Genomic DNA, 24,026 nt, shown 5'->3' on the forward strand with positions numbered 1-24,026 from the left:
ATTTTTCTTACAGTAACTATGAATATAGTACCGATGTTTTGAACAGTATTCAGGAAACACTGGATAGGATTTTGCCGAGCAATGAGATGTGCGGTTGCCAGTGAAACTGTTCATCCAGTACCGATTTTAAATACATGATTCGAGTTACTCGTTTAACAACAAAGGCTTTAATATGAAGATCCAGAGAATTTATTAGTGGCAGCTGCGAGCTGAGTTCAATAGGATATGTATTTTCTCTTAGTTGAATTCAGAACGAATTACTAAAAAAACAATTAGATAAACATTACACCTTAAAGGCAACAATATTTAAAACATCTCTCCTCAATTCACTAGGACATATCAAGGCAGCGTCATCAGCATGCATAAATGCCGTAAATTTAATGTTTTAGCGTCGGTTCAAGGTAGCGTTCATATGCTTTTGTGCTTGATAGAATGGCATAACGTGTGAAGAAACACGAAAGCTATAGAGAATGAAAAATGTGCGGGTATTGCTAAAATGACGATACTGCGGCTAGCATTCGCCTGCACGCAACCGAAAAGGCAGCTTCTAAAACATCCGTCCCGTAAAACGTGCACTCGCCATAATCGTTTTAGGGCAAGTGGGCATATGCATCAAAACATGTTCTTTCCGAAGGGCATCTTCGCCAGGGTCACCGCGTCGTCGCCGCTGCTTTGATGGCTGGCCGACGGCTGCGTCTGCAGCGTAGACGACGCAGCCCTGGTTGGGGTGTGCGGGGAGTCGCTTTCGAAGAATCCGCATCGCTTGTGCGGGTTCATTGGGGAGGCGGCGGGGCACGTGAATGCTGCGGCGAATGGCCGATAGTTCTTTAAGGGCAGCGTGCAGGAAAGGCGCTGCCGATCGCTCGGTTCGCGGGCACAGTACGCTTGGCAGAAGGAGACGAAGAAGGCCTGGTCCTCGGACAGGCCCAGGAAGTCCCGCCGCTTCCACCAGCGGGCCCGGTCGCTCATGGAGCGGGCGGTGTTGAAGGCAGCGTAGGCTGTGAGAGAGGCGGCGCCATTTTACTTGGCTGGTGCACGCTCGAAAAGAAAATGAGAATCCAGTGCGCAAGGGCATCAAATGTCAATGGAACTAATTGTCAAATGAACTCATTGTTAACAGAAGGCAGCCAAGCTGAGCATGAAAGGCGAACACAGATTCTTGATGTTGGATAGCAATTCTTATATCGATTTCAACTCCAGCGCTCTCCGAGTACAGTGACATCTAGTATAGAGAGACAACTACCAAGAGCGCCTCCAATAAACGATGTAAAACTCTAATCTAATAGTTAAACACTGATCGCACACTGGAGAAGCACTCATCACAAGCAGCGACAAACAATATTGTCTATGTTGATTCCCGGTCGATTTTTGTGCGTGCCTAAGCAATTGGAAAGTGTTCCTTGCTCTTGAGGAGTTCGCCATCGTGAGCAATAAGCCTTGGCGTTATAAAGGCGGCAACTACTAATGATCATTTCAAGACGAATTCTGAAAGGAATACTTGTAAAAAGCGGACCCAACATTTTCTGTGAGGAACCTCATGACATAATTTACTAATTATAACAGATAACGAGCATGCAGATAGCAGCATAACTGCCCCAGTCGACTTGTAGCGATTCCTGTATCAGAGAGATTTTCTGAGGGGCACGGCGTCGCAGTGCAAGCAGTGCTCCAATCGTATCGGAAAGTCAACCAGCGTGACAGTGATGAGTAAAATGATCTTCTTCTGACCATTTAGAACTAAGCAAGAACGTGTCGAGCTGCTAACCACTTGGAATGTGCCATGTTTGGTTATGCAAGTTATTGTCTGTTGGTCAAGCACAGCTCTTTTATGAGGTTGAAAGCACGTGGGGTATGATTCTAAAACTATTGTCACTATTCGTTCGAGGAGAATATGGGAGGTGAATTTTTATTGCGTTAGCACTTACAGTGGTCATTCCCAGCAAATACCCGTTGTCCGGTTGGTTGTTTGTGTTAAATCTGCTCTGTAGCAGGCCGCCCACCTACTCACCCGGTCTTGGGCAACCTGGCCAGGTATATGTATATATACATACCAAGGTGTGGCAAGTGTACGATAAACAGTGCCAAACGACGGGCACACAGATCTACAGAGCACCTAATTGGAATTTGGCTTTAAAACGCAAATCAATCGTAATTTTTTGGCCAGTTTTTGCCTACCCACGGGGGAGAAGGAGTATGCGGTACAGTTCTGGAGCTATCGACACTTTTTCGCTTAAGGCCAATTTTTGAAATATGTAGTTTTTTTGGAGGCAATATGCGTTTCGATCGAGACAAAATGCAAAAGGTGGCCGTATACTGTGCGATGTCAGGGCACTTTAAACATCCCCAGGTGATCGAAATTATTCAGGAGCCCTTTCTTCCTTTCTTCTTTCACTCCGTTCTTAATCCCTACCCTTACGGCGCGGTTCACCCACCGCGGTGGCTCAGTGGTTAGAGCGCTCGACTACTGATCCGGAGTTCCCGGGTTCGAACCCGACCGCGACGGCTGCGTTTTTATGGAGGAAAAACGATAAGCCGCCCGTGTGCAGTGCGAAGTCAGCGCACGTTAAAGATCCCCAGGTGGTCGAAATTATTCCGTAGCCCTCCACTACGGCACCTCTCTCTTCCTTTCTTCTTTCACTCCCTCCTCTATCCCTTCCCTTACGGCGCGGTTCAGGTGTCCAACGATATATGAGACAGATACTGCGCCATTTCCTTCCCCCCCCCAAAAAAAACAATTATTATTATTATTACGGCGCGGTACAGGTGTCCGCCGAGATATGTGAGACAGTTACTGAGTCGTTTCCTTTCCTCAAGACCAATTTTCATTTTTTTACTTTTCACAACTCGAACCGCCCGCACCTATCTCTATGGCGGCGACCCCTTCAAAAGGCTCCAGGGTACCGCCAGAGCCGTTGGTGGGAACCGCCGTTCCACAGGCGGTGGTTCTTTGCTCGTACTCGTGGTAAGAGGCCCTTCCCCACCAGAGACCGGAGGCCGATCCGCGACCCTCCAGCAGAACACCGCGAGGGTCGAACGCCCGCGCCAAGGCTGCCGCGTACTGGGCACCCAGTCCGGCCAGGTTCACGGCACGGCCGCCGCCCTCCACGAAGAGAGGACTGTGCAGGGCTTGCAAGGAGACGGCCAGCTCGTTGGCGTAGTAGTGGTACCTGTATACCCGCACCGAGGTGCGGCAGGATGCAGGCGTAGTCTGTTGTGGGCAAAATTAAATTTCTAGAATGGCATTCACTCTATTGGTTTATAGAGAGAGGGAACAATGAGTGCGGGTCGAAACGAGGTCGCCTCTCCCGCTCTGCTGTTGTATCGCGCGTTCTAATAGCTTACAGTTAAAACATGAAAGCTCTTGTATAAGGTTTACTACACACGGGTTCAATAATTCAAGAGCCCAGTTCTGAGCCTCGCGCGGCTCTAGCTGTGGACGTCCCGCAGTAGTCTGCGGAACCATAGGTGACATGTACACACACACATTGAAATACGCCAGAGGCAGATGCTCCTGTAGCTGGCGCTGCAGGTGATCAAGTGTTTTCATTAGGCGTAGTATGCCCTGCATATCATATTGCTGCTAGATTTAAAGTGGTAGCTATATTAAGATATTTTTCCAGTGTTTCTATAGACACTTGTTTCCGTCTATAGCGGGAACAGTCGGGGAGGAACCAGAGTGCGGCATAGCTATAGTTATTCCGTCGCCCTAGGTATGGCGATATATCTGGAGTTGCCCAGCCCACAGGGCGTCATGAAGGTCTCGTTGAAAATTCCACATGTTTACTTTTTCGTGCATTCTGCGAATGAACTAAAACGTTAAATAAAACACTTTGCAGCTTGGTGCTCCGTCACATGGCCCAAAACGAAAATACTTTCTGCACTCTTTAAAACATGTCTCTAGATCAGTTTTATCCGCTACTCTAATGCGTTCTCATAAACCAAGCCACTGTGGCCTAACACTGAGAGCGCAAGCAAAAAATTCGTTGGAGGCACTTAGATCTCTTTTGAGTGCGGGAAGGCGAAAGCCGTTTGTGACTCATTGCACTGATTTGAATTTGACGCGCTTCAATTAATTTCACGACAAAGCAGAAAAGCGCGGCGAAAGAAAGCGGTGACGTCACGCTGTTCGTTTCGTCTGATGCGTCGTCTCTAGGTCGAATGTAAATACTATTACTGTATATAAACCTTAACTAAACTCTGTACCAGCACCAGCGCTGTGTCGTAGTGGTTCAGATAGGTCCGCATACGCGTGGGAGGTAGCAGGTGGATTAAAAGGCTGTGCAGTGCCACATGCAATGCACTCCAGGTTGAAATTCCACCCTGCCGAAAGACTGTGACGGTAACTGGAAATTGGCTCCGTCGCCTGCGCGCTGCTTTGTGTGCGGATGGGGTGCGGTCCTCTCTATCTGGAGCAAGCATTCTTCAGCGGTTTTTCTGCTAAACCTTTCTAGTTCCCAAGTTAAGACTTCCGGCACGTGCCAAGGTTCGAAGTTTACAGGTCAGGTTGTGATCATGTGAAAGGTCACGTGACCTAGGTGGTGATGTTACAAACGGAGGTCACCACGAGTAATGCAATGGACGGAAGGTCACCGCGAGTATGAGCCATTAAATGCTTTCGCCTTAAAATCAGCCCCAACCACTGGCATGAGTTTTCCCGACAAGGAGAAGCTGGCACTCCCACGGTCATGTAGATAAGAAGACCGATATCAAAGATCCATATTGCGCGACGCTGTCGTATGATTGTACGAGGGTCGTAGCATTTCATGTGCCACATCAATCCTGATGATGATGATGGGTTTTTATGGCGCAAGGGCATCTATGGCCAAAGAGCGCCATGGCACAAGGTATTTCTGAAATACTCAAGGTGGGGTCGAGGAGCCATTTCCCAAGCATTTCACCCTAAATAAGCCGAGCACCAGACCAGGGGAAAGCTTGTACCCATTGTATCACCGGTGGGTACCCGGCGGCACTGGGGATCGAACCCCGCACCTCCCGCATTCGAAGCGGATGCTCAACCACTTGGCCACCGCTGCGGTCGCCACATCAATCCTACACCTATAATCTGATGAATCTGAATAAACAATTCGATAAATTTAGTTTGAATGCTGCTGTATTCATCGAGATGTCGACTCAGGCATAATTATCCCCGAGGTCCGAGGCTTCAAAGATAACAAAAGAACTGTGAATGCATTTGCGATAGATCATAGAGACGACTGGATTGGTAGCTGTGATCTAAATGTATAAGTGCAGGATTCAATATGGACACATATTGTAAATGTCAATGAAATTTGTATTTAAGAATTTTCAGTAGTACCTAAACGTTTCAGATATATTTTATGTATATCGAGTGAGGCGGCACCGCCTACGCCCCATTTCAAAAGGAGTAGGTCTAACATCCATTCAACTACACTGTGACGTCATGGTGTATTTAACATCATATCGTGGAAAGCAAAAGATTACGCGCCTGATTATTAACGCAGTGTTTGTTTCATCATCACTTGCCTGCTTAAGGTGGATAAAAAGGAAACATAAGCATGGTAAACGAAACAAAGCAATGTGGCGACCTTCGACGTCATGACCAACGGTCCAAGTTTGAATCGAAGTTGGCGGAGAAAAAATGAAAATTTTCAATGGTTCATGCGACTGTTGCCGTCGAACAAACTCAAATAGAATGACGAAAGCTCCAGCGGTCCGATTCTTCCAGAAAAAAAAAAACGATTGAGATTTCTTTAGTGCCCTTCAATGTGGCGCTCTGCATACTAATTGTACGTTCAACGAAATGGACAAACAGCGACGATTCTGTAATTCCTAACACTTCAAAGTGTAGGAATTACAGAATCGTCGTAATTCCATTATAGAGTTTGACATTATTGGACATTATAGAGTTCTATCATTTCTACTGCTGATTCAATAAATGAAACTCATAAATAACTATTTATTCATTACTTTCAACGGTTGATTTTAATAGGATTATCAAAAGGAGCGTCGCGGCAGGATAACCCAATGAGCATAAGCCAGCCAACCTATCGTTAATCGTCGAAAATTGTGTTTTTATGTGCTCTGATTCAGGATCTGGGGGCACCGCCGGTCACAAAAACAAACTGTTCTGCGAACCGTACTCTGATTACTTGGAAAGTGCAACATCTCCTAATTCGATCGCGGCTTTAATGCCTCCATCGTAGAAAAACAACTCACTCCCCCTCTGCCCACGCTTGCATCCAGTTGTTGCACTTGGAAAACACAAGAAATTACCGGTCGTTGCCAAGTTCCCTTCTACAGGTATAGTGCGGACAAGATTAACGCCTGTGCTCGTCGGCTTGAAGAAACTAAAGTCACCGAACAAAGGCGGTTGACTGCGGGTGCGCAAGACGAATTACTTGCGTCGGCACGGTACGCCAGCGCTGTTTTTTATCTGTAGGGCGGCGGTATTAAGGTCACCAGAGGGAGAGACGGATAGTGACGATTGACAACCCGACGCTATAACTGCAAGCATGAGAGATTCGCATGTCCGGCACTGTTCGCGCACTAAGTTTCGAACTTGGAGCAATGGCAAAAAACTATTGGCAGATGCCTTAAGCTGGAACCTGAGCCTAAATTTTGAAATTTGAACCACGCGTCCTATTTGAATCAAGTGTTTAGTGTGATGTCTATTAGGTCTGCGTATAGTTCTGAAAATGTTTTTATCCGCGCGAATTTTTAAAGGAGAATAAAAGATGAATTGGAGACATAGTGCACCTAAGAAAACTAACATATCTGAGCATTGAAAAGGCATCTAGCTCCAACCGTGGAAATAATTTGTCGATTTATGGAAAATAAAAATAAAATTTGTCCTCTTTAAGTCTTTTAGCATGGTTCTGTGACATGCTGCAGTATCTTATCCTGGCATTCACTCTTTTTCTTCGTCGTGTGTATCGCTAACTTAGGCCCAACAAATGCAGCAGTTAGCCGAGCACCTAGTATTATTTGTGTGAGGTAAAACTGCACTCCTCGCTTTCATCTGTAGCAAAGCATTAAAGCGAGCACCTGAAGAGGGCGCGCTGCGACTGCACGTCCTCGGAGAGGAAGGCGCCCTCCAGGTCTCGCCTGCCCAGCAGCGCCCGACGTGCAGCCAGGGCGTCCAGCCAGTAGCGGAACAGGTCGTCCCTAGGCTCCGGGAAGTGCTGCAGCAGGGCGTCCGTCTCGGAGGCGTTCATTTGGGCGTCGGGAGGCCACAGCGCAGTGTTCACGCGGCGCAGCTTGTCGACAGCCACCTCGCGGCTCTCGGCGTCTATCCAGGTCGTCCTGAGGAACAAGTCGATGGCTGTCTGCGTGACGCTGGTGAGGACGCCGTCCACCGCAGAACGAACGGGCGGCGGATACCTGGCGTTGATGTAGCTGCAAGCAGTGCGATGCTCAGGAGTCAGTTTTTAGAACACGAACATGAAAGCCGAAGTGAGATTTGTGGTTCCGCGTGCTGTGCCGGGAGGTATCAGCGTTGAGTTAATAGTAATAAGTATCACGCTGGCTAGTTGGTTAAGCGATGGTACTAAGCTATGGCGTTCATATTATCTGCGATCCTCACCTTTCTTCTATACCCCAGTTTAGTCTCACTGACGGTGTAAGTGATGCAGGTGAGGACGGAGCATGAGAAACGCACGCCAGCGGCCAGATAAAGTACTACAGTCGCGCATCTGAACCGGCCCTTGATAGCAGCGTTTTCCATCCGCCGAGCGGTTAAACTGCACCGGCAGATAAAAAATACATAAACTATCTCGTTGCTATAGAAACTGCATGATGTCGCATGGCACAGGTTCTTACGGGTGTGGCAAGTTCAAACGGCGTCTCTTGCGCCAAGCCCCCTAGCTGACCTAGACGATTTAGGCTCGTCTTAAATAGACCGCTAATTCCGACTGATTACCAGTCCGGATTGTGATTTTCCTGGCACTTAATGACGGCATAAGGCCGGCTTAAGGACAGTTAGACTCGTCTGAAGGAAGTTCTTGGTTTGCAGAAACATGGCAGCACGGGCACCCAATGATGACTTTGGTAGCACTTACGAAAAACACGAGTCGTTTAGGGTGCTAGAGGAACTAGGTTACTTATTCTCCCGAGGCGCTGGCCACTGCATCCCTACCTATATGTCCTACACTATGGCATCGCTGCGATAAATGGAGTAATGCTTATCAGTACTGAGTGGAAAAAGAAATGCCTGATTCCTGCAGAGAGACAGACAGTACAACCCACAAAGGCATTTGTACCTGTCAGCCTGCATGCATGCATGCCTGCCTGCCTTGCCTCTACCCTGCCCTGCCCTGCCTGCCTGCCTGGCTGCCTGATCTGATCTCATATCTGGAGCCGGTTTTGTGGAATGCTGCTAACCTGTCCACCATTTGGTGGGCTACCTTCCCACCGTGTAAGGCGGCAGCTTATTCATCGTGAGAGGCTGCTCGCTAAGAGCAGCCTGCATGAAATCCAACCCAAGCAACCCAAGTCCCACCGACGGAAACACCTACCGTAGCACCTGCCTTGTGCCACTGATCCACTGCTCGCCTGCCCACTGGCAACACCTTGGCAAGTAAGCAACCAGATGGGCAGGTTAGCAGGAGTGCAGCGCCCCAGGTTCTCACCTAGTTACCACAGGCTACAACTTCGCAAGTAAGCAACCTTTTGCCATGTCGTCCTTTCGATTTTGCATGAAAGAACACACATAGAGACACACCAACAACCACCTTAACCTAGAGAGCAGCGCAGCATACATAAACACATCATGCTAGCGCACATATCCTCATTTGGCCTAATACAAAAATCGACTCGCATTTTTTTTTCACCACAGTGCTCCAGAAAGATTAGCAGTACATAGCATTACTGGAAGCATTAGCTTCTTCCTTGTGGCCGCCACTAAGGATTTTTCGTCATTCCAAGAAACCCGCACTTTGGAACGAGCGCACAGAAGGCAGTCTCGGCTTGGGCCTCCAGCATCGCACCTCGAGAGGAAGGCTATCCCGAAGGCCCTGTGGGCAGCCCAGAAGCAGTCGGCGTGACGGCTTTCTACCAGGCGCGTGGCCGCGGGTCGCCCCGGTAGCACGGGGTCCGCCATCCAGCCCAGCAGCTGCACGAGTGTCCAGCTCAGCTGGTGGAGTACCCTGTCCGCGGGCAGCGAGCTCAGAAGGCCGTCCACTGCCTGGAGGAGCTTCACGTTGGTTGCCAGCACACGGTCGTTCTCGGTCACCCTGCAAATGAAGTAAACGCTGTTGTACTAATTACAAGACAGTAAGGGTGTTACTGCTGTAAAAGAAATCTTGAGAACTCCTGCTAGCAAAGCGGTAAAGTGCTGGAATTTGCTGCTTGCAGTTTTCCCCACAGGTGTGTCACGTACTTCAGATGGCTCCTGCATTGAGCTGTTTCAAAACTGCGGAAACACGGCTCTACCACACACGTTTTGCCAACAATAACCAATATGATTAAGAATCTTTTCGGCGAAGCGCTTGACTAGCGAATTTTCAGCACCCGGAAAGGGACTTAAGGAAATCGGTATTAATTTATTCTGCTCTATATATTTCTGCACTCAATCTTTGGCTTAGTTCCGGCGCCTGATAATGCATAGGTTAACAAGTGATTGAACATTAGTAATTACGATTGCGTTGATAAAAAAATAATCAATCTGGTGTCATATTTGCAGTACTTTAATCAAAGATTTCGATAATGAACGTTCTTAAACACCAACAGTACAGACAAAATTCTCTCCGATTGTATTATTGGTCCCATGGAGGAAGGCAATACATACGACTGAAGATTTTTTTCCTCGGACTATAGGGCTTCTTTTTCCTAATTCTGTTTGGATCGTGCGTTCTCAACGCTCAGTTGAAGCTGGGATACCTCGGACACTCCCTGTAGGCGCATTTCTTTTACGCAGGGCTAAATATAATGAAAGAGTGAGCCCTTCGCCCCTCCCACACTCTCCAAGAACAGCCTATGAATGAAAACCAGCTTGCACATTTTTTAAAATAATATCTATACTCATACAGCCTGGCATGAGGCCCGTGATAACACACTGATATGTGAAGTAAGCGCACTTCTAGTGTGCATAAAACGACGTGCAGTCACCCAGTGGCAAAGACACCTAACGAATCAACGGGTCTGGTAGGGTAGGGTTTAGAAGGCACGGCCATTCAGAGACGGCACGACTGTGTAGCTTATAACTTTTCTAGAGCGTCTGAAACACAAATCTTCTCCTTCTATCAAATGGGGTGGTATGATTGCAGCCAGATTTCCAGACGCTTTGCTGTGTGGTCCTGACAAGAGGTTTCCGCTTCAGACAGTCGCCCACACCTGTGCTGCGCCTTGAAGTGCCGGTTGAGCAGCGTGATCCACTGCGTGGCGCTCAGGCCGGGAGTCGCCAGCTTGTGCATCTGCTTCAACGCGAAGGCCAGCTCCCTTTGACCGCCACTGGCCGACTCGGAAAGTGCCCCGGCGACGGCGTACTCATCGTGCCGCAGCCCTTCCACATCCCTGCATCAAGATGGCCCGGGCGGGACGCCGGACGTAGGCATGAAGAAGTTTGTAGTATCATATGCATCCTTAGATTTTACTCCGTTTGGTGCTTGTATTTAGTTTTCTTTTTCCGTTTGGCTTTGAAGGGCGGAGTGCCTTCGATCGGTCAAGTCAGAAATAGAGATGAAATCTCCCAAGCTGTTGTGTGGAACCTCTTTCTGCCTCCTGGGCCTTGCTCAGTATTTCCATGTCGCAAAAATAGATACAGTAATGAATGTGACAGAATGTGAAAGGAAATGTAATGAATGTGAAAGGAAATAAAAGAAAGAAAGAAAGAAAAGAAGAAAGAAGAAAAGAAAGAAAGGAATGAAGGAAGGAAGAAAGGAAGGAAGAAAGAAAGAAAAAAAGAATGAAAGAGAAAGAAAGGAAGAAAGAAAGAAGAAAAGAAAGGAAGGAATGAAGGAAGGAAGAAAGGAAGGAAGAAAGAAATAAAGAATGAAAGAGAAAGAAAGGAAGAAAGAAAGAAATAAATAAAGAAAAAAGAAACAAACAAAGAAAGGAAGGAAGGAAGGAAGGAAGGAAGGAAGGAAGGAAGGAAGGAAGGAAGGAAGGAAGGAAGGAAGGAAGGAAGGAAGTAAGGAAGCAAGGAAGGAAGAAGAAAGAAAGGAAGGGAAGAATAAGGGTAGGAAGAACGAAAGATAGCGAAAAAGAAAGAAAAGAAAGAAAGAGGAAAAGAGCAGAAGTTAGCTTTGTTTCAGGGAACGAATGCATGGATGTGTAATGAATAAATAAATGGACAAAAATTACAGGCAACGAAAATTGTTCGCTGTCGTCATCGGCGTAAAATTTTTCTATGTGCATCACCTGAGGCCAATGCCGTTAATACATTGATTTCATGCACACTGTTTCCTAGTGGACATCAGTTTTGCGTCTTTCGACAGCGACAGCTTTAATTGCATGACTTACGTGAGCGGCGACAACACTTCGCTGTTTCGCATGAATATTTGTTTTCTTCGAGAATTCGTACCAGTAGCGTATACTCACACTAGTATTCGTTCCGTATTCGGTTCAATTTTTACCTACAGTCTATGGATTCGATTCGCTAGAAAGTGTAGCCTATTTTCATAGGAATCGTGTTCAAAAAAGTACTTTTCCCACACCGCTAGTGTAGAACATTAAACGAGAGAGAAGAAAAAAAAACGACGTTTGGAGTTTGAAAACGGCTGGTGCGAAAGCAGTTGCAGTCGGCGGTCTATGCGTGCTTTGAAGAGAATTTAATGCCAACGAGGTTTACAATGAAGGCGCTTGTGCAATCTGTGAACAAAACAAAAACAGACGATCAAGTGAGTGGCCAAGCAATCGTCAATTTCTCAGCCTGCTGTGCACAAACCACCTACAAAAAGTTTCTAATTAAATTTCAGTTGTGAAGCTTCTCTCATTTGCGTTTTTTTCTGATGATGTTGAATTTTATACTTTAAATATAAATATTGATTTCAAATCATGTGTGTAGATGGGCAGCCAGAAATTCGCGAATACGATGGCTTTTGTCTGCGCACTGTCTTTTCGGATTAATTAAGCGTGTATTGTGCTCTCACTTTGTTCGTGACCAGTGGATTGAAGCCATGTTGTGAACGCAAGGCCGCTCTAACACAATCCTTCTCATCCATTCCTATTAGATTCTTGCCACCCATCTGATTGCAGCGACAGCGAAGATTATCAGGATGAACTTTAATTTGAATGAAGTAGGTTGCCACAGTCTTCTTCCTTGGATAACAAAGCACCATATCTCCGTACACGCATGCAATAACGAGGCCTACAATTAAAGAGGAGCTCAGAAAAGCCGGAAACTCTCCGCGCTTGAAAATTTCTCGTTTCTCACGCGTGCTTAGCGACTTTCTTAGTAAGCAGCGTCACGTATTCACATCGGCCCATCTACTCCAGGCAAATTATCTTTCAGGAATATGAGACCGGTGCTTGATGAGAACTGCGCTGTCATGGCCGTACAAGATTTCCACTACAGCGTGGATATTTTCTGTTCCCGTGCTCTGACTATTTCTTGCTACAGAATTTCTTTCATTGACAACTTTATTGAACCAAAAAGGTTGCGCTTTCACCGCCGTGGATGCGGTGTTGGGTCCAGGCTTCAGGCGATGGCCGCGGCTTCGTGCCTGCAGGCGACCTCCAGTGCCCAATCCACCACCAGCATCTGAACTTCAGGTTCCAAGCTTGTTACCGCAGTCTCCCACTGTTCTTTGTTGCTAATATGCCATTGTGGCCTAGACTTAAGCCTGGGGCATCCGTACATCATATGTGCAAGGTTCCCTTTTGGATCCTTACATATGGGGCACTGTGGTTTAAAGTTACCGGGGTACATTAGGGCTCTTCTGTGTGGGCTAGGTAATGTGCCTGTTTGAAGTTGCCTCCAAACAACCTGTTTCTGTTTGTTTGTTTAGTGATTTATGTGGGGCCGGGTATATTAATCTCAGTTTTTTGTGATATTTTGTAATCTCCTGGTATATAGTCATGCTATCTCCCAGCTATCTCCCAGGGATGAGCGCTCATGGCCTGGTTAATGGCACCTCGAGCTTTTTCAGCAGCCATTTCATTCCCTGTATGAAAGGAGTGTGCGGGGACCCAGATCCATTTAATCGGGCGAATTTGAATGTCATTTGCCCTGTGGAGGTTTTGGTGCGCAATTTTGTGCATTTTTCTTTGTGCAAAGTTCCTTACAGCACTTTTCGAGTAACTCATTATGACTCTACATTGTGTGTTGGTTATCGCCAGGGCGACTGCTGCCTCTTCTGCTTCCTCGATGTTGTTTGTGAGGACAGTGGCAGCTGTTGTTATTTGTTTGTTTACAGCGGCTATCACGTGGCCCTTCCTCTCCTCATGCTTTGCCGCGTACACGTTGGTTACCTCTCTTTGGCCAGCGCAATATTTATGGAGAGCTTTAGCTCTAGCCAGTCTTCTAGCTTCATGTCTCGCCGGGGTCATATTTTTTGGAAGCGGCTTATCTTGAAGCATCTCGTAAATATTCTTAGGTATTAGATGCTTCTCGGATTTTTCGGTGACATAGCCAATTTTGAGTTTTCTAATGATTGTTTTGCCAGAGTTAGCGAGTCTCTCCAACTGGGAAATTTGGTGAGCTTCAATCTGTTCCTCTATGGTGTTGTGTATTCCTAACCGCAACAACTTATCCAAACACACAGAAAACTCTTCATATAGCACTTGGGGCGCTCATTTATATCGTTAGTGTGGTAACATTAACCTAAAAGCGCTCCTAAAATACGTTTTCATAGCACAGTTGTGACAACAGTGAGTGGATGTATCGCGAAGCGCCCAAACAATATAGCAAACAACGCGGTTTCTTGTGCGGCGATCCTCCTTCGAAAAGTATGCGGCGCCACTGCAATGTGGCGTTGATTTCGTAAAAATCACCAATACTGATCGTGATTTTGTTTTAAATGCATCATGGGCAGCGAGTCTAATGCGTATGCTCTCGACCAAGTGGGGTTAAGGAGATTTTTGTTCAAGCATTTCACCCTCTGTTTATGGCCCCGCGGTTTAATAAAATATAAACGAAAAAAGTAGCGGAGCCCGCACTTATCGGAGTTACGTCTGGTTTAAGGTATGGAGCTACTTTTCGAGAAAATAAGTATAATAGCAGATACAAATATAAATTAGAGGCATGTCTTAAAATCCACGAAGTTAAAATCAATATGCTAACTTAGACATAAAAATAGTTTTATTACAAACTGCGCTAAAGATTAATCTAACGCCACTAGTCATACCTTTAAAGTAGTTGGTCACAAGGCAAGATATACATGTAAATACCTGAGCTATGCAATACACCGAAATAGTGTTCACATATTGAGTGCTCTTTGTAAAATATTCAAATGACCAAAATCAATGCGCTTATCAATGCATCTTTGAGGAGAAATGCGCGAATAACAAAATTTATTGCACGATTTCACTTCATGTAGTTCGGTGCACATCTATATACAAAAAAAGGAATTCTAAAAAGTTTCATTCAAAGATCCTTTACCACAAGGAAGTTAGGCACATTTCCGTAAGAAGGAACGGTAAAAAGTGAGTTTAGAAGAAAACGACAAAAAAAAACTGGGAATAAATGAAAATGCTGTAAGGAAATGTTCAGGTGAGTTAAAATCCGCCATATGGGTAGCTCAGCAACTCGTTAGTCTTGATATTACTTTTTCGCGGTCGTGCTGCAGCTCACTTTCATATTCTCGTGGTTTTAATGGCATCAGTATACTGACGGGAGTATTTGCAATAAGTTGCTCTCCACTTATAAGGCAAGCTGTCAGTTTGTGCAGCCCAGGTTTGATCCGCAAGGTCTTCGGGTGTCTAGCATCCATCTTTTGCTGTTGCTGAAAAGACACTTCTTGCAAGGAATTTTTGCTGGGTAATAATTTCGGTTTCGCAAGGTATGCAGGCGCTGACACATTTTACTGTATTTTTGGAGTGATGTTAATGGAAACGTAAGTTTTGTTGCATTTTTTATAAATAAATGGCTATTTCGATATATAAAGCAAAATTTAAAAATTGGATTTTCAATGTAGCCTCATCTTTTAAGCGAACGGAATGTAAATGAATAAGGGCCTAAAACTGGCCAAGCCTGAAAATCTACAGAAATGCCTGTTTCAGTAACGGAAGTTATAGATGTGGTAGCAGAAGTTTGAATGACAAGGTGTAAAAGGGCAGAATGCGCTTAGCGGGAGCATTTAATTGATGCCGCGGAAGCCATGGAATCCACCAGTGAGGAAGCTGCGCACACCATAGGAAACATTGTACCCCAATGGCAAGCCCGTGGGTACTCTTCAGCACCGGTAATCAAATCTCTTCAGCGACAGCATACAAAGCGGAAGCCACCGCTGCGGTATCTGGAGTTAGTTAACACGCTGTTTGCCGCAGGTATCCTGTCCGGTCTCACAGCCACGAAACTGGCTTGATGACACGTGGTTCGCTACTGCCGGTAGGACGAATAGTTTTTCGAACGCTTTCTGAATGGGAGGCCCGGTGCGGGGCTTTAATGGAAACGAACTCGGCTCACACATGCTGTTGATAGAAATACGCGCAGGCGGTGACCACGAAATCGGATGAAACCAGGCTAATGCTAAAAAATCTAGCAACCTTGTTTTCTTCGTTGAGGAGCGAACGGCAAACCCTACTGTTTAAATGTGCCCCAAGTATTTTCTTCGCCTTCTTGTCGCTCGGGTATACGCGTACTATGGCCAGGAGCAGGCAAGCAAGCAAGCGAGCAGAAAGGACTTTATGGAAACGGAAGTCACGCCACAGACAACACGTTTACTGCTAAGTACAGACATGGAAAAAAGAATGGAATGTAGACCTTACAGAGTGTTTTTTTTTTCGCGTGGCACCTTAGTGAGCTTGAACGGGCCTTCCAAAAAGACATGTTTTTCTATAGAGTGCGAGTAACCCAAACAGGCCCCTATATCTAACACCTTCTAAGGTGACCTGCAGGAAAGTATGCAAATTCAGTCGTTAGCTGTATAACCTGTTAGGCGGTTGAGCGCACCGGATAAACTAGGCTTGAAATTCAGAAAACATTCTTAAACGCCAATGAAGACGATAAACGTGATTTCCAGTTATTCTAAATCACCCTCATAATAGACCAAAGCCTATAATCATACTTCTAGAGTGATCTTAGCATAATCAACGGCAAAAAAATACCTCTACTTATGGCTGGTAGTGACCGCCGATCCAGAGCACGAGGAGAAGATAACAAGAAGAATAAGAATGGGGTGGAGAGCATATGAGAGGTTCTCGGAGATCACGAATAGCAGGCTACCAATATCCCTCAAGAGAAAAGTGTACAAATGCTGTGTCTTACCGGTACTCACCTACGGGGCAGAAACGTGGAGGCTAACGAAAAGGGTTCAGCTCAAGTTAAGGAAAACGCAGCGAGCCATGGAAAGAAAAATGATAGGTGTAAATGTTAAGGGACAGGAAAAGGGGAGAGTGGGTCAGTGATCAAACACTGGTTAATAACACCTTAATCAAAATCAAGAGGAAGAAATGGGCTTGGGCAGGGCATGTAATGCAAAAGGAAGATAATCGCTGGTCCTTAAGGGTAACGGAGTGGATTCCAAGAGAAGGCAAGCGTAGTAAGGGGCGGTAGAAGGTGAAGTGGACGGATGAGATTAAGAAGCTAGCGTGAATAGGGTGGACGCAGCTGCCAAAGGGCAGCGTTCATTGTAGGTATGTGGGAGGCCTTTGTCCTGTGGTCGACGTAGTCAGGCTGATGATGACGATAATGATGAATGCTCATTCGATATAGTGCGGGCGATTGCCGCTGCCTGAAAACCTGTTCCCACCAATATTGCATAGGCCTTCCCAAAAATTTCGCATAACAGAGATCGCGTCCCGGTTGGGCTGGAATTTCTTGCGGCCTTCTAATAATCAGGCTCCGTGTGTTCATCAAGTAAGCACATAATGTTCCCGATGTTGAGCGCAGATACGATTCCGCGACTTTTGACGAGTAGAAACGGAGGCCCGGAAAGTAAAGTTCTCCCTCGCTCTGTCACCACTGCTGCAGTTCCAGAAAGTAGCCTGGCGTGCGCTCACTTGTCGCTGATGGGCACGAAGTTGTTGGTTCGCATGACGTCGTAGAAGCGGCGCACCCGGGCGTTGTAGACGCCGCGCAGCACGGCGGTGTCCAGGGCCTTCTTCCACGCTGCAGACACGATTCCGGGCCCCACGCGCACCAGCCGCCGGCCGTGGTGGGCCCCGGAGACCCGCACCGAGAACCACAGGCCTGAGATGCGGACAGTGCAGTACGCGCCACTTACGCGTGTTCCGGGCTGCTCGCCCAGAACCTTGAGCATTTTTCAGCTGACAGCCGCCGCCGAACGCGCGACCATATACGTACCAGGAGTGTTTCAGAGTAGACTTTGTTTTTTTCTTTTTTCAAAAATAGGCTTTATGGAGTAAAAATATTGTTTTTTCGCCATAGTATTACCAGTGTTGGCGGACACCAGAAAACCGCTGAATCATCTCAAGTAGTGAGCTGGTTAACTAATTTTTAATAATTTACTTCTTTAACTATTGGAGTTGGACGCCTAGTTGCATTTATGAATTTGGCTGCATCGTGCCAAAATACATGCGCTTTAGAAATGCATGCAGGCAAAGCAACCTTTCCAGTGTGCGTTTTGAGCCACAGCGCCACGACTAATCACGTTTTAAATTGTAAAAACAGATACCGCTATTACTAACGATCGCCTACAAATCTCAGATTGCAACTAGGCGCCTAACTCTAAATGTTAGAAATTTAATTATTAAGAATAATTAAACCATGCAGCTTACACTTAAAACAATTTACCGGTTTTCTGGTGTCTGCCAACACTGGTAACGCTATGCCGCAAGAGTCATATTTTTAACCCAAAAGCGTATGTTAAAAAAAAATTCCTTGAAACATCTGGTATAACCAACAACGCTCCATCAGCAATATTCTATGAGGCGCAGAATCAGGGTCGACGCTAAAACACTGCACTTAGTGCGGGTTTTCCCATCGATGCCTCAACAGTGCATAACACGCATCGAAAGCTGGCTGGCCGAATCCGTCCAAAGGCATTCCACCAGTTTAAACTTCCAGCCACGCGCACAGTAAGAACAATCATTGAGCACATAGGTGTCCTTTGGTAGACGTCTTCTCAGAAGACAGACTAACGAAAGAAATGAAATTCTAGTAATGCTTTCTTAGCAATGAAATCTATAATCGCTTTATTCTGAATGCCTTAATGTCCCAGGCCCTTTACAACTTCAGCTTCGGCAAGAGCAAGCCCAACGAATGGCGTAATCTTGTAAGAAACGTGCCTTACATTTATGCATCTACTACCCAACGTTTCATTTTTTTCGTATAACAAAATACGACTGTCGCACTGTTATTTTCAATCCTCAGTTTTAGCCGCCAACTAACAGGAGAAAACCCAGACTGTTACATGAAGAGCAGTCTCTGCTGTCAGCCAGCACAGACGCATTCAGAACGAGCATGACTAATTAGAAGTGAGCAGAGACGGCGGCGTGACGCGACGGGCGCAGACCACGCTTATGAGTGGAGACTGCTGAGTGGGTTTCTAATGAAAACATGACTCATATGGGGATCAGTCGGCGCACGCTGTTGTAGCAAAACAGAGCAATGTTTGACGTAAACAGCGTAAAACAATTAAACAATAGTCTAGTTCGAAAGGCGCAGCAGCCTAGAAAGCAGCATGCTTGCACTGCCACCCAGTTGGTTGCGTGAGCTGCTCGCCGCTGTCTATTGCTAACAAGGGCCCAATGATCAGTTTGCGACTTGACCAGTGACGGTATTTCATGCTTGCGTTAGGCGCTACTATCTCGCTGCAATGCTCTTGTCTACTTCAGACGCGTCACTTACATTACTAAGATATGACTTCTTATAAACTATATGTATCTGCTTAAGATTCACTCACTGCAACAACGCTAAAAAGGAGATAGGATCACTGAAAGAAAGATGTTTTTTTTTTGCGAACCGAACCTGTATCTGTCAAAATACAACTGCAACAAGATAGTTCAATTAAGGCGCCGTTTAAAAGAATATGGTGTGCAATATTTTCTAACGATACAGGTAGAAGTTCGCGAATGTGTCGAGACTAGTATATTCGTGCATGCAGTCCCATAACGGCAGGTGTAAAAACCTGTTTCCTTTTTCGTCTGCATGGCTCATGTGAGCTAAACTAAAATGCAGCACCAGAGTGATGTACGCAAATAAAATATATCATTAAACGATCCTTTACTCTTTATCTGGTTTCCAAACCACAGTAACTCGGCGAAATAGTCTTGAAATCCATGCGTAGGTAGCATCAACGCTTCGCTAGTGAAAGCAAGGGCTTAGGAAGAGCAGGTGAAGCAGCAACAATCTCAAGCCCAATTCCGCAGGCACAATCTGGGCCTTGGCTCGGGAAACGTATAATCGCTATTCGGCTCTCCGTTTCCGCACCGAGATTCCAGTTGATGTCGAGGTCCAGGAGGACGTCCAGCGGTTGCGCGGTCGCCGTGGTTCTCTCGGGCCACGACAGCGACCGGTTGGCGAGGAACTGGTGCAGCAGCGACACATCGCTCACCTGGCTGTAGAGGCACACGCGGTACGCGCGCTCGGCACGGTTTCGTGGCGAGGGCACCGGATCCTGCGTAGAGCACACACACTCCATCTTGATGGTTTGGAAATGCTTCCTAGCTGTCTCAGAAATTTAACGTCGCGAAGGCTTCAGTTATTCATGAATGCAGCTGAATAGGGAAAGTACATTGGAAGCCCAGCTATATACAGCATGTGAGCCTCATTTTACCAAACCAATATGCCCGCAAACTTACGAAGTTTTTAAGTATTAAATATGGCGGTTTGTTTTTTAGCAATACTTTCCGCATGGTCTCTAGGGGCTAAGCCTAATGGCAGTTCCGCAACAAGATATTGAATCTATGCTCAGATCGCATGAATTTCAGACATCTCGCAGTAAGGGTACTGTCCCATTCTTACTATCTCTCTGCTAAAACGTGACTGTACCCACGAGTAATACAGCAAGTAGAGAAACCACGCACCAACAGGCACTTTTGTGTCGGCAGCCATAGCTTAGATTACCTCATGGGAAAAGCTGTTGTGTTTGTAGGTCACAGAAACCAACGAGCAAGATTTTTCTGAGTCAAAAAAGAATACCAAATGCCATTTATAATAGTCCAGAGACCATAATTCGTTGCCCTTCCTTTCGCTCCTCCTGCGCAATACGCAACTGCTCTACACAGATTAACCTGAAGCCTTTTAAAAATTCAATGTGGTAGCGGCACGTCACACACTCTGCGTATGTTTAATGAAAAACGATTCGTGGTTCGACATCTGTGGCCACGAGATAAGCCTGCCTCCATCGGGCAAGCTTGGGAAGGGCCCGGTCATAAGAAAGTGCGCCTTGCGCAGTCGCGTACACCACAGCAAACGCGCGAAGGCAATGCCTTATTTTTTGCTCTTAGAATAAGCGTCCCATCTCTGAAACGACTATGCGTCACATCCCCCTTTTCGATTAACATCTAAAACTGATCACAAGAGATTCATAATGCTTCTCATGTTTGCTCCCAATTCTACGTATTCCCAATACGCAGAACCGAAATTGAATGCGCCTTTTATTGCTCCTTAACATTTCTCGTTTTGTATTTGCGTCTAATTGTTGAATCGTTTACCTGCTTCATTTTTTTTTTGTATTACTCGAACGTGTAGCTTAACGCGAGAAAAAGAAACTTCCTTGGCACTAGGCTCTCGGTTGAGAGTAGAAGCATTGTAAATAAACAATAATAAGAAGAGTCATCAGCCGTTGGGACAGCACATGCGCTCCACACAACGCATTTTACACCAGCTGCACTAGGTATTGCTGCAGTCTGAATCGCCCATAGCCGTCCAGCGTTGTTTGCTTTGCATCTATTTGTCCCTCTAGTGGGAGAAATCACATGCGGTATGGTAGACAACAGAGGCCGAATTGCAGGAAAAATGGTCTACAAAAAACTCTGAAGCAGCTCAGCTTCAGTTCGTAGCGTGCTGTGTGCTATACCACGTGACCTTATAGATAAGGACACACCACAGCCACGATGAAGACTACGATGCCCAAAGTCGTTGAATGCCTCTTTACGGTGAATAACCGGTGAATTTATTGCGTTATTAGTAAATTTTGCTCCCTCCACAAACCGAATTAGTTAAGTCACACAGTCCGGGAAAACACTTGAACATTTAACACTTCCTGCAAACTTTAAGGTACCGACAACCACATTGGATCCGAGCTACTCTCGCGCTAAAAGTCTGCGCTTTGTTTAATAAGCATTCGCATAAACTGAAAGCTTTTCTGGCTTTACTCGTTCTATTCTGCAGCCGTAAAATCTGACTTACGGCATATTTAAACCATGGACGACGGAAAACAGAAAGAGAACAGTTCAATGCAAAATGAACGGCAGAAGTGTGGGCTCTATCCTGAGCATAGTTTATGGGACAAATAGCAACGGGCGTCATTTTTTCCAAGGGGCAGCTCTACGTAGCCAGTGCGCACCGGACGTTGCCGCCGTAGGCAACGGAGAGAAACGCTAGCTGCTTCATCTTCATGTCCATAGCGCGACCGCATCTTCCGATCTCATGTATTCAGGAACAGTTCCTCCGTGCTTCGAACAAACACATATACGGCTTGCGTCCTACTTTTTGTACACCGTTTTTGGGCCGTAACCCTAAATGTGTTTTGTGTAGAAGGTTACGAACGCTAGCATAAAGGTTCAAATCGGTCTCGAACTTTTCCTGTGCAAGGATTGTGCAGTGTGCGTTAATTTTTGTGCGTAGTGTGCGTTCGTAATATTCGCCAGACTTCTCTCGACGCCACTTTTAAATTCGACCCCATTGACTACATTGTAATTCTGGAAGGAAGGCAGGTAATTCTCGCGAATTATCATAAGGAAACTATCGCCCGGGATAGAAAAAGGATGTTTGAAGCCGAAGTCAAAAGCTTAATCACCACGCCTAACAGGTAACGAGTTTGCCAATAGTATCTTACATTGCAGGATGGCTCGAAAGTCGGTGTTTAGAAATATACTTCCACCAATAAAAGGACGATTCTGAATAATGAATTGAAATAAAAATTTTGCATCGAGAAATATTTTACTTCTTCCTATTTCTCAAGTTCGTATAAATGCGTTAGGTATGCAACTAAAAGACGGAACGAAACTGACGTTTGTAGTGCCATCTCTCCTTTTCTGTCTCTTTACAGCAGTGCACCGTTCGTGCAAACGCGCAGTCATGAAAGGGCAGAGAGCAGCACTAAACCACAGTTAGAGACACCAAGCATTGTTCGATAGGGTCATAGTAGTCGTGCCAGTAGCCGAAGCGCACTCAAACTACTCAGTTATTCATCTGGGAACCCGCCGTAGCCTTCCTTTCCCATCATAGCTCTTTAAGACTCCGATTTAAGCAAATATACGCGTTTTTGTGGGCACGCTGCTGCTCAAATAAATCTAAATTACAGCAATATTATAACTAAAGAAAAAACAATAGCCTTGACAACTCATCTCGTTCCCAAGGTGTGCCCCTGGAGACGACTAGCAGCCTCAACGGTATGGTCACGTCACCGTGAATTGTTTCCGCAGTTTCGCTAAATTACACAGGCCATCTTAGGTTGAAACGCAACCGGCGCCTGTAGTAGCGTAGCCATGAGCGTATTTGTAATAAGCAAAATTTATTCGCGAGCACTGCGGAGTGCTGTGACTGGCGAAATGAGCACCATGCCACGAAGGCTGTGTTCGACGCTGGCGTGGAACATGAATGTTAACTTATGAATGTTAACTTCTTTTAGTTGCCGAAAAGTTAACTAAACGCATTGTATAAGCTACCAAACGTTGAAAGAGAAGATGCTGCAATCGAGATACCTTGCTCAATTTTTGTTTTGTTCCAAAGGGATTAGCAATCGGAGTTCAGCATATTCGTATGAACGTACTGCCTCAAAATGAATGAGTTAATAGTACCTCTAAGTTTCACCCTATCCATCTTCTTTTTCTCAACTTTCGGCTTCCCTGCGGCTTGCGGCTAGGCAAAGGCTAACCTCGCATTGCTTACGGTAAGCCTTTGCATAGCCGCAAGCCGCAGGGAAGCCGAAATTTTGAAAAGGAAGATGGATAGACCGAAACTTATTGGTACTAAGTACTCTCCTCAACCATAGAGTTGAGAAGAGCTAGCATATAACTGAACGCTTAAAAAGTTTCGTCTTCCAACACAACCTTTTTTTTTTTGCTGCTTGAGCCGCTTCCAAGCTCAAAACATTAAATTCGCTGAATCTTGCAGAGTATGTAAAGGACGCGCACAAACCTTAGCCAAGATTCTGGCTTTAGGGAGCGTCACGTTCATGTTGTGCGCGGCGCCCAGGTAGCGTATGGCGTCCATCTGCGCCACGGCGAGGAGGTCCCTGAACGATGTTTGTGCCCCTGCCACGCGAGGGCGCCACGAGCCACAAGCGAACCGGTAGAAGTCCTCGCACGGGGCGCTGCTCCTGTTCAGAGAGTCTGGCGGCCAACGGCAGCGCAGTCATTTTTGCAGCATGTAATTTTGGATCAGTCGGTGTATGACATTTTAGGAATACACGGCCTAACTACAGAGAACGGGCAAAGAATAATGATTGATGGAACATGCGCTGAGCTTGCAATGTTTCTTTTAATTAAGCATAAAAGCACACCGTTTACACGTATTTACACGTCGTCTTTAAGCAACCAAAAGAGGGGAAAAGAAATTGCGTGGTTCAACATTTGCACAAGACCGAAAACAATACTTCCGTTTAAAAGCATGACAGGTAAATAGCGATCGTGGCAATAAGATAATACGCTAGTTCTTTTCGTCAAGCAGTGCCGAAAAAGCGGTGATAGAGATACTTCTTGCTTGAGTTCCTGATGGCATGCACACAAGAATAACTTGCCGCTGTGTGGTCCATCTTTACTCCGAATTTCTGTAAAACACCCTTCGCTGCAGGTTCCATTCAAGGTAAGGGCACCAACAG

The 24,026-nt window shown here is 46.0% G+C and overlaps 1 protein-coding gene across 1 annotated transcript; it reads right to left on the reverse strand.

The window, feature by feature from the left end:
- Positions 1–216: 216 nt before the first annotated feature.
- On the reverse strand, positions 217–23,419 carry LOC144120019 (endothelin-converting enzyme 1-like). Its single transcript, XM_077652501.1, has 8 exons — positions 23,345–23,419; positions 19,469–19,655; positions 17,077–17,266; positions 10,309–10,488; positions 8,964–9,209; positions 7,024–7,374; positions 2,860–3,167; positions 217–998 (listed from the first exon to the last, which is right to left on the reverse strand). Exons 1-8 carry the CDS (start codon positions 23,417–23,419, stop codon positions 613–615), a joined length of 1,923 nt encoding a protein of 640 aa, XP_077508627.1. The 3' UTR covers positions 217–612.
- Positions 23,420–24,026: the final 607 nt, after the last annotated feature.

The sequence above is a fragment of the Amblyomma americanum genome, chromosome 2 (assembly GCF_052857255.1).
Source record: "Amblyomma americanum isolate KBUSLIRL-KWMA chromosome 2, ASM5285725v1, whole genome shotgun sequence".
Classification (NCBI taxonomy): domain Eukaryota; kingdom Metazoa; phylum Arthropoda; class Arachnida; order Ixodida; family Ixodidae; genus Amblyomma; species Amblyomma americanum.

Coding starts and splice junctions, on each gene's coding strand:
- LOC144120019 (XM_077652501.1), bottom strand. CDS start 23,419: ATGGACGCCATACGCTACCTGGGCGCCGCGCACAACATGAACGTGACG. Junction 17,267..19,468: donor CGACATCAACTGGAATCTCG/GTGCGGAAACGG, acceptor TCCGCATCTCAG/GCCTGTGGTTCTCGGTGCGG. Junction 10,489..17,076: donor TTCGTGCCCATCAGCGACAA/GTGAGCGCACGC, acceptor ATCTTGATGCAG/GGATGTGGAAGGGCTGCGGC.